This window comes from Sinocyclocheilus grahami, unplaced genomic scaffold (assembly GCF_001515645.1).
Source record: "Sinocyclocheilus grahami isolate Dianchi unplaced genomic scaffold, SAMN03320097.WGS_v1.1 scaffold302.1, whole genome shotgun sequence".
NCBI lineage: Eukaryota > Metazoa > Chordata > Actinopteri > Cypriniformes > Cyprinidae > Sinocyclocheilus > Sinocyclocheilus grahami.
The window spans coordinates 390,211-400,289 of NW_015505481.1; the positions used below are offsets into that span (position 1 = coordinate 390,211).

Below are 10,079 nucleotides of genomic sequence, written 5' to 3' on the forward strand. Positions count from 1 at the left end.
TATGAAAGTTTCACTTTTTGAAATAAGTTACAAAAAAATAACATATATATATATAAATTTCCCACAGAAGAAAAAAGTCATAATGAAAAAATTTTGGTTTTTAGGTGAACTATGCCTATCTAGTTCATATATTGTAGATAAACCATATAAATATAAAGACAAACAGAGGGATGTGAACAGTTAAAACTTCTCAGTGCCATTGGACTTTATATCAGCAATTTTGGACACCAATCATGTTGGAACTAATTGTATAATATGAACAAAAATGACAAACAAAAGAGATGAAACAAAATATTGCTTCTACAGTTTTTTAATATTTTTTATTTCTTTATAATATTTGTACAAGGCAACAGTGCAAATTTGCTTCTCTATTTACAGTCTACTACAATTGTGGTCAATTTTACATACACTTTGCTGAATGTTAATTATTTTACCAAAATAAGAGGGATCATACAAATGCATGTAATTTTTTATTTATTACTAATCTGAATAAGATATTTCACATAGAAGACGTGTACATATAGTCCACAAGAGAAAATAATGGTTGACTTTATAAAAATGACCCCGTTCAAAAGTTTACATCCCCTTGATTCTTAATACTGTGTTGTTACCTGATTGATCAAAAACTGTGTTGTTTTTTTTTAGTGATAGTTGTTCATGAGTCCCTTGTTTGTCCTGAACAGTTAAACTGCCTGCTGTTCTTCAGAAACATACTTCAGGTCCCACAAACTATTTGGTTTTCCAGCAACATTTGCATATTTGAACCTTTTCCAACAATTACTGCATGATTTTGAGATCCATCTTTTCACACTGAGGACAACTGAGGGACTCATATGCAACTATTACAGAAGGTTCAAATGCTCACCGATGCTCCAGGAGCAAAAACCATGCGTTAAGAGCCATGCGTTAATTTGAAGATCAGGGTCAATTTAACTTATTTTGTCTTCTGGGAAACATGTAAGGATCTTCTGTAGCTTCTGAAGTGCAGTACTTAATGAAAAAATATGATATTTAGGCAAAATAAGAAAAATGTCACATCTCCATTCTGTTCAAAAGTTTACACCCCCGGCTCTTAATGCATCGTGTTTCCTTCTGGAGCATCAGTGAGTGTTTGAACCTTCTGTAATAGTAATAGTTGTGTATGAATCCCTCAGTTGTCCTCCGAGTGAAAAGATGGATCTTAATTATAGAAAAACAGTGGGCAGTTGAACTGTTTAGGACAAATAAGGGACTCATGAACAACTATCACAAAAAAAAACAATAGTGTTTAATAGTGTTGTAACATTCAGGTAACAACAACACCATTAAAATTCAAGTGTATGCAAACTTTTGAATGGGGTCATTTTTATTATTTTCTTTTTTTATTTCTCTTATTTCGTCTCATTTTGGTAAAATAATTAACATTTTGCAGTACTGCAAAGTGTATATGAAATTTTGAGGTCAAGTAAACGTGACAAAATGTTTAGTTTCTTTACTGGGAAAAAATGTGATCCTTCAGAGAGTGCACCTGAAAAATAAGATGTAAAAAAAAAAATTATGCTCACTTACAATACCACAATCTAATTTCATCTTTATTCAGGACTCTTACTGAAGTGTCTGACACAGCTCCTAGATTGCTGGCATCAGTGGTTGGGATGACAAAAGAACTCAAGCGAACATCAGTAGCACTGTACTATAGTCCAAGCAAATAAAAAATAAGAAAACAAGACTGCCATGAGTGTCAACTTACAGTACATTACAAACAAGGTTGGGAAAGTTACTTTTGAAATGTATTTCACTACAGATTACACTTTAAAAAGTAATTTGTAACTTTAATGGAATACAGTTATTGATTTTTTTTTTATTTTAAATATGTAATTAAAGGGATAGTTCACCCAAAAATGAAAATTCTGTCATTAATTACTCACACTCATGTCGTTCCAAACCCTTAAGACCTTCATTCAACTTCGGAACACAAATTAAGACATTTTTGATGCATTCCGAGAGCTTTCTGACCCTCCATAGACAGCAATGCAATTACAATGATCAAGGTCCAGAAACGTAGCAAGGACATCGGTAAAATAATCCATGTGATGTCAGGGGTTCAACCGTATACGCTGAACAGTATACACGGTTCACTGACTGGATATTCTCCAAAATGGCACTAGGGTGACGCGGAGGAGACAAATTGTTGAATAAAGTCGTTATTTTTGTTTTCTTTGCGTACAAAAATATTCTCGTAGCTTCGTAATATTACGGTTGAACCCCTGACATCACATGGATTATTTTACCGATCTCCTTGCTATGTTTCTGGACGTTGATCGTGGTAATTACATTGCTGTCTATGGGAGGGTCAGAGAGCTCTCAGATTCCATCAAAAATATCTTAATTTGTGATCCGAAGATGAACGGAGGTCGTATGGGTTTAGAACGACATGAGCATGAGTAATTAATGACAGAATTTTCATTTTTGGGTGAACTATTCCCTTAATATACATGTATTCTGTTACTCCCCAACCCTGATTACAAATCATGTAATGATAGCTTAGTACATTCTTATGAAAGTATGTCAACTGTGAGGGACACGGTGACTTACAGGCAGTTCTCTGGGTGCGGATGAGAATGGCGGGTCACTGGCACACATGCGGGTGAATGGTTTCTCTTTGGTAGTGGGGTGATTGGTGCAGCAGAGGCGCAGAGTGGCAGCAGGGAGGAGGATATGCCAGATACTGCCGTGCTTCTTCACCAGCTCATCCAGCATCCTGAAATATACATGAAGTAATGCTGGACATGTAAAAACAATCCATTTCCACAATACAGATTTTCCTATTCACATGATAAAAAAAAATTTAACAGTTAAATGTCATCTCAGTTAAGTAAATATTAGCATGACATAAAGGTGACATATCATGAAAATCTGACTTTTCCAGGTTTTAAGTGCTATAATCAGGTCCCCGGTGCATCTACCAATCAAGGAAACGTGAAAAAGATTAATCCAGCAACTTTGTTTTGGGAAGCCTTTTTCTGCAAGCGTCTGAGAAAACGAGCGCGTCTGATTTCACTCCCTTGGTGACGTGGAAAAGGGATCTCATTATAATATTACCGCCCCTTAATCTGTAAATTTACACCCACGGCACCGTTATTGTGTTTTCGCAAGCGACCACGATGAACCAGCTCTAATGCCATGGCGAAAGTTTGAGCAAAACATGCTAACTGTTCTGTCATTGGCTGCACAGATGAGCACAGAACACTATTTAGAGTCCCAGCCTCAGAAGAGACAACAGAGCAGTGGAATTTTTGATTTATTTACTGTATATTGCTGCTGCCACACAGATCTAAAATAAACATGCGATTTATTTCCCAACTGTTTACCTTCACAGACATAACCGACTGTTTTTTGCAACACGTGTGTTTTTAACGTAAACTTTTGTGTGAATGAGAACTAGTTTAGTACTCACATGCTGTGACAGCCGCTTTCTGTCCGTGTGCTTCGGATGTTTGCGCTCAGAAAACCGTATATCAGAAGTTTAAACTAATATGGTTTAAAACGCATGATTTCAGCGCAATGAAAATGATGATCAGAACCAAAACAGATGTTTTGGTGCAGCTCTATTCTGGAAAAGGGGGCGGGGAGCAGCAGTTCATTTGCATTTAAAGAGACAGGTACGAAAAACAGTGTGTTTCTGTTTCCACTCAAAATAGGCATTTTCAAAATGATATAATAAATTATCTGTGGAGTATTTTGAGCTGAAACTTCAGACACATTCTGGGGACACCAGAGACTTATATTACATATTGTAAAAAGGGGCATAATATGTCTCCTTTAAATCATGTAACATCACATACTGAATAAAGTTATCAAATTCAAAATAATTAATTGACAGCTGAGATAAATCGAGCAATAAATGCCTGAAGATGCCGTACTCATTTAGAAGTGATTCGGTGACCAAGTCCATGTAACCAGTTTGCCGGTGATGTATGACTAAGGCGCTTGAATTCAACCTCAGGCGTTTCTTCAACTCACGATTAACCTAAAAAGAGTGGGAAGAAAAATGACAACCATTAATCCATATGAAACGCAGCTGTTTTTCATACATACACTACCGTTCAAAAGTTTATGGTTGGTATGATTTTTTTTAAAGGTACCGAATTTAAAAGTCTATTATGCTCACCAAGGCAAAAAATAAAATCCCGTAAAAACAGTAATATTGTGAAATATTACTACAACTTAAAATAGGCTAACTGATTTCTATTTGAAAACATTTTAAAATGCAATTTATTCCTGTGACGACCAAACTGAATTATCAGCATGATTACTCCAGTTTTCAGTGTCACACAATCCTTAAGAAATCATTCAAACATGCTGATAACATGCTCAAGAAACTTTTCTTATTATCAATGATGAAAACAGTTGTGTTGCCTAATATTTTTGTGAAAGCTGTGATACATTTTTAAATGATTTTTTTTATGAATAGATTAGTTTAAATGAACAGCATTTATTTGAAATAGAAATCTTTTCTTTCGTGTCACTTTTTATCATTTTAACAAGTTCTTGCTAAATAAAAGTATTAAATTTTTTTAATTTTTATAAATCTTACTGACCTCAAAGGTTTTGAAAGGTGTATGTGTCTCTTACTTCCATGAGGATCCGCCTGGGAAGCCGGGAGAGAATTCCGAGAGGGTATCCCTGCTGATTGATGACTTCAGCGAGACACTTGGCCACATCCTGACTGAGATTCTGAGTCAAAGGAAAAGCTTCCACCCATTTGGAATTGTAGTCAGTAAGGGTCATGATGTGCGTGTGCCGGTCTACTGTCGGAGAGAACGGGCCTCTAACATCCAGCCCAAGCCATTCCCACCTCTCTTTAACCTGAGGGAAGGCAGTGCAACAGTCGAATTCTGTTCTGTTATCTTTAAAGGCCTAACTAAAACGTTAACTATAGTGGCATCCACAGCAAGAGATGGTAAACTTATATTAATATAAGTGCATGCTGCCTTATGTGATCTGCTAATTTAAATGGATTCTGATGTTAATGTTTTAGTTATTCTGAAAGTGGTTCCAACAATATCATTCCTCTTCATTTTCACCATTATAGCTGTGTTGTGGATTTCAGTATTCTCATAGAATTAGAATGTTCATTAAAACTAGGAAGAAAAGTGCAGAAAAATCAAGTGTTCTACCAAAAATTGCACTCAGTCCTAAACAGTCTGGTGCCAAATACTTATTTCATGCAATAAAATGGAAATTAATTATTTAAAAATCATACAATGTGATTTTCTGGATTTTTTTTTTAAGATTCTGTCTCTCACAGTTGAGGTGTACCTACGATGAAAATGACAGATCTCTCCATTCTTTGTAAGTGGGAAAACTTGAAAAATCGGCAGTGTATCAAATACTTATTTGCCCCACTGTAGCACCTGATAGGATATCTTGTCATCATATTTGAGTAATAACGTAATTGCCCAGAGATGTACTCGAAGTAAAAAATTCTGATGAAACCTAGCAGATACCTAGTGACAACAGTTGCATATCAGTTCTGATGTAAATCAGAAGAGGCCTTACCTCGATGATATGGGGTTTCATTTGTCCTAAAACTCCATAAGCCACATGCGGCATCTGATTAAGAGAATTATGTATTGATGAACACTTTCATAGTACTCTGTTAGGAAATCTACATTTAGGACTCTTTTTTTATTCAACAGTACATCAAACTTACTTACAATATTTACTTCTTCATCTCCAGCCCAGTGGATATTCTGAAGGAAAAACAACAGTTCATTTGTGAACCACATTTTGGTGCATACACTCTTAAAAATAAAGGTGCTTCACGATGCCATAGAAGAACCTTTTCATCTAAATGTTTCCATAAAGAACTTTTAACATCTGAAGAACCTTTCTATTTCACAAAAGGTTCTTTGTGGCGAAAGAAGGTTCTTCAGATTATAAAAAGGTAAGAAAGAGATGGTTCTTTAAAGAACCTTTGACTGAATGGTTCTTTGTGGAACCAAAAATCGCTGTGAAGAACCTTTTAAGCACCTTTATTTTTAAGAGTGTAGGAATGGGGAAAAACAATTATGTGAAAAATGAAAATGTTAATTACACTGGGCAAACAATATCCACTGTGAAAGAAACTGGGTATAGTCATGCTTCTGTCGAGAGCTTCATCACCCAGGATGGTCCACGGTGGACTGAAAAAGCATGTGGAAAAACATACATTAAGTAAGAATAACAATTAAAACAGAATAACACCACCACAGAACAGCATGTATCTGATGGAGGTTCTCCTTCAGACGCTGTTGCAGACCTTTTTTCCGGTTCTGTCAGTTGCTGTGTGGAAACGCTCTTTGGGTCTCTTCTCGTCTGGCTAGAACTAATTTTGGTAGTGTTCGGCTGTAAACTCTCTGTAGTCCTGTGCTCAGGCTTTTCTGAGTTAGACTTCTGCGAGGTTTCTGCCGTCACATCAGGTGCTGCTTGACCAGATGAATTTGAGTCGGCAACAATTCCCTTCAATTCCAAATGACCAGAAAAAGGGACATTTTAATGGCACATTTATATAATGAAAAGGAATTGTAGTAGTTAATTGCCTTAAGCCCCATTCACACCAAGAACAATAACTATAAAGATAACGATATTAGCGTCCACACCAGCGAACGATATCATGTTTTTTCTAAGCACACGCTCGTCTGCCGCTTTAAATTCTTGAGCTCATTACAGCGGGATGGATTCTGATTGGCTGTCAATTTTTTATCGTTCATCAGTTGGAGAAAAATCGTTTTGAAAGTGATTCCAACGATATCGTTTCTCTTTGTCTTTATCGTTATGTGGTGTGGACTCTGCTATTCTTTAATATTGAGAACGATTTTTAGAACTATATCTTTATCGTTATCTTTATAGTTATCGTGCTTGGTGTGAACGGGGCTTTAGGTTGCATGATTTGTCAAGCCCTCCACAGAACACATACAATAAGCCCAACAAATTAATGGGGGAGAAAAATTATTATTCAGACATTTCATAATTAATAATATTTGATGAGCTTTAGATCGCATTTAATGGATTACACTTTCAATGAAACATTTTGCAATTGTAATGTAAAAGATGCCTTTTTGCATGTTCGGCCTGTTTTGTTGCATTTACACTATTATTTTGACCAGAAGGTGTCACCAGATATTTGAGAGGTTCGAAACAATTTTTTGATGAGGCAGCATCAGTGTAGCCTTAAACTCTGCAATATATTTTATTATTTATGGTCTCATATTTCTGACCTATAATTTCACATTAAAACATTAATTTTATAAATTATTTCTGAAATTGTAACTTCTCTCTAAGTGCACCCTTTCGTGTGCAATCCAAAGACATATTTCAGAATTGCAAAACGCACATAAAACAGATTCTGTAACTCACCAACGCTCTTCTGCTTCTAGGATTGATTTTAACCTGTGTTTTTAAAAATGTGATGAAAAAAAAGATGGGTAGTTGACATAAAATGTCAAGCAGTTTCAGCACTGCATTGTGGTGGTCTGGCATAATATAATTAAACAAAAATTATGCTAAACTTGCTTTACTTCAAACTAATATTCTATTTGTACTTTTATAATTTAAAATGGTGAAAAACCTAAGAATTAGCAGAGCATCCATTAAAACGTGTACATTTTAACATAACATATTGATATTTAAAAACAGTTCATAAACATGTATATTAAAAAACACCCAAGTACACTGCTATCCTCACGTCAACTTTTACTCGCCTTTCTTTCTAGATATCGATTTGGGAATGAAAAGATGGTCGGCACAGCCCATGAATGAAGTCTCGTTCTCTTCCCATCTTCACTCAAACACTTCTTTTCAAAGTGGATGGAGCAGATTTTACTGTTTGAAGCAGGTTTCCAATCTTTCCATCTTAAATTGTTAAGCCACTTTTTCAGCAAGTTGGGGTCTTTCAGCGGGAATCTGAAATAAGCCAAAATACGAGAACATAACTTAATACAGTTTGCCACGTTTAGCATAATATAAAGTAAAACCTTTGCACTTACTTGTGGAATGAGAGACTCTTGTTCCTCGCAGTGTTTTTACAGTTATAGGCACAACAACGATACACCATCGTGTTTGGAGGCTCAGCAATCAAATTATCTACCAGTTGTATATTTTTCTAATGGAGGGAGAGATTGTTTTATTTAGCGTTGTATTATATTTCAAAAGACGCTCGCAAACGAGCAAACAGACTTAACGCCAAAAACCAAAACAGCTCGGCTTCATCTGTGGTGTCCAGCTACGAGAAGTGGAAACACAGCTATTGCCACCTACTGGCCAAAATGAGACTTCAGCCATTGCTTGGCTGCAAGTTATCGCAAGACATTTGCACGATTTTCTCTTGGAAGCTGTTCCTTTTTAATTCAGATTTTGTATTGTTTGTAACATACATTATGGCTGTACATTTGAAAGGACATTCAGCATCAGTTATGCCATTACAGTTTGTGCACTTCAATGAAATGTAGCCTATTTCTTTTTTACACTTCCAAATGACAAAGACAGCAATATATTTTAAGAGAAAATATGTGACAATGCAATCATTGAAAAAAAGGCTCATTTTATTATTTAATTTTTTCCAACCCCTTTTCATTAGCCTATTTTGTTTAATTATCAACTTACAAACAGATAATACAAATAATAAACTATTCAGAGAAGACTGTAAAGTAAGTGATTCTAATCAATCATTTAGCACACTTGTTATCAGCTTTAAACACCTCAAACAAACGCATTACTTTCCATAAAAAGTAACTAAGTAACGTAATTAGTTACTCTTTTATGGAGTAACGCAATATTGTAATGCATTACTTTTAAAAGTAACTTTCCCCAACACTGTTTGTAACATACATTATGGCTGTACATTTGAAAGGACATTCAGCATCAGTTATGCCATTACAGTTTGTGCACTTCAATGAAATGTAGCCTATTTCTTTTTTACACTTCCAAATGACAAAGACAGCAATATATTTTAAGAGAAAATATGTGACAATGCAATGAAAAAAAAGGCTCATTTTATTATTTAATTTTTTCCAACCCCTTTTCATTAGCCTATTTTGTTTAATTATCAACTTACAAACAGATAATACAAATAATAAACTATTCAGAGAAGACTGTAAAGTAAGTGATTCTAATCAATCATTTAGCACACTTGTTATCAGCTTTAAACACCTCAAACAGCCTAAATGTGCTGTGTATTTGATCTAACAGAAATTGTGTCATTATTCTCTCATTTAAGGTTTTAAAGATTTGGAAAAAGATGATATCATGGAACAACATAGATGATTTAGTGCATTCATTCATATGTTTGTGTAACCTTTGCAGCAGAAAATGTATTGTGTTTTAAATTAATTGTGTCGAAACACAACAGAGGGCATAAACTTCTTGTAAACAAAGAAGAAATGTCTAACAAAAATCATAAATTAAAAAAAAAGATGTTCAGAAAAAGCGGCCAGTGTTCACACACTTATTGAATTTTCCATTTTTTTCTATATTCAGAATAATTTGCTAATGATTCGTTCATATTGCAAACCAGTTCAAGCAATTCAGTAAAAAGAAAAGGCTCAAAACGTGCAGATCCAAATGCAAGGCTTTATTCGTAGACATGGTTAGAGACAGGCAAGGGTCTGATAATGGCAACGGGTATATAGAGGGCAAGACACAAGAATATACCTAGGGCTAGCGTGGGTCTACGATCTGCGAACAGAATTAACAGGGCAAGACTAGAGGGGTAAATCGAAGTACAATGCAAAGGTCCAGGCAGGGGCAAACAGTATCTGAATAGGACAGGACAAGAGGGGGAATCCGAGAACACAGACAAGGCAAGACTAAGGTAAGGCTATGAAAACTAATGGGCTCCGTAGAGTAGCTATCGCTAGGTGAGTGATATGCGCTATACAATACTCGGCAGTGGGAAAGGATCAGAGTGAGTGTTATATAGGGAATGTGTGATTTATTACAGCTGTGTGCAATCAACTGTGTGTGTGTGTGTGTGTGTAATCAGTGCAGTGGATGATGGGAACTGTAGTCCCGGTGAAGTGCAACAGTGGTGTGGTACAAGAGTCCATAGTAGTGGAAGA

The 10,079-nt window shown here is 35.6% G+C and overlaps 1 protein-coding gene across 2 annotated transcripts; it reads right to left on the reverse strand.

Annotated features, from left to right (window-relative positions):
* Positions 1-1,125: 1,125 nt before the first annotated feature.
* On the reverse strand, positions 1,126-8,253 carry LOC107601243 (uncharacterized). 2 transcript variants are annotated; one of them, XM_016293343.1, is made up of 12 exons: positions 8,010-8,253; positions 7,725-7,926; positions 7,381-7,413; positions 6,284-6,483; positions 6,080-6,167; positions 5,700-5,735; positions 5,542-5,595; positions 4,615-4,848; positions 3,903-4,009; positions 2,575-2,740; positions 1,589-1,672; positions 1,126-1,507 (listed from the first exon to the last, which is right to left on the reverse strand). In XM_016293343.1, the coding sequence occupies exons 1-12, from the start codon at positions 8,075-8,077 to the stop codon at positions 1,472-1,474; spliced, it is 1,308 nt and encodes a 435-aa protein (XP_016148829.1). In that variant the 5' UTR covers positions 8,078-8,253; the 3' UTR covers positions 1,126-1,471. The 2 variants fall into 2 exon arrangements, with proteins under 2 accessions (XP_016148829.1, XP_016148830.1); XM_016293344.1 differs by lacking the exon at positions 7,381-7,413.
* Between the last annotated feature and the right edge of the window lie 1,826 nt (positions 8,254-10,079).

Bases quoted from the DNA above. Each gene is read 5' to 3' on its own strand.
- LOC107601243 (XM_016293343.1), bottom strand. From the start codon at position 8,077: ATGGTGTATCGTTGTTGTGCCTATAACTGTAAAAACACTGCGAGGAAC. The intron at 5,736-6,079 runs GTAATTAACATT...TTTTTCCTTCAG, and splicing joins GTGGATATTGTTTGCCCAGT to AATATCCACTGGGCTGGAGA. The intron at 4,849-5,541 runs GTAAGGCCTCTT...GCCTTCCCTCAG, and splicing joins TGAAACCCCATATCATCGAG to GTTAAAGAGAGGTGGGAATG.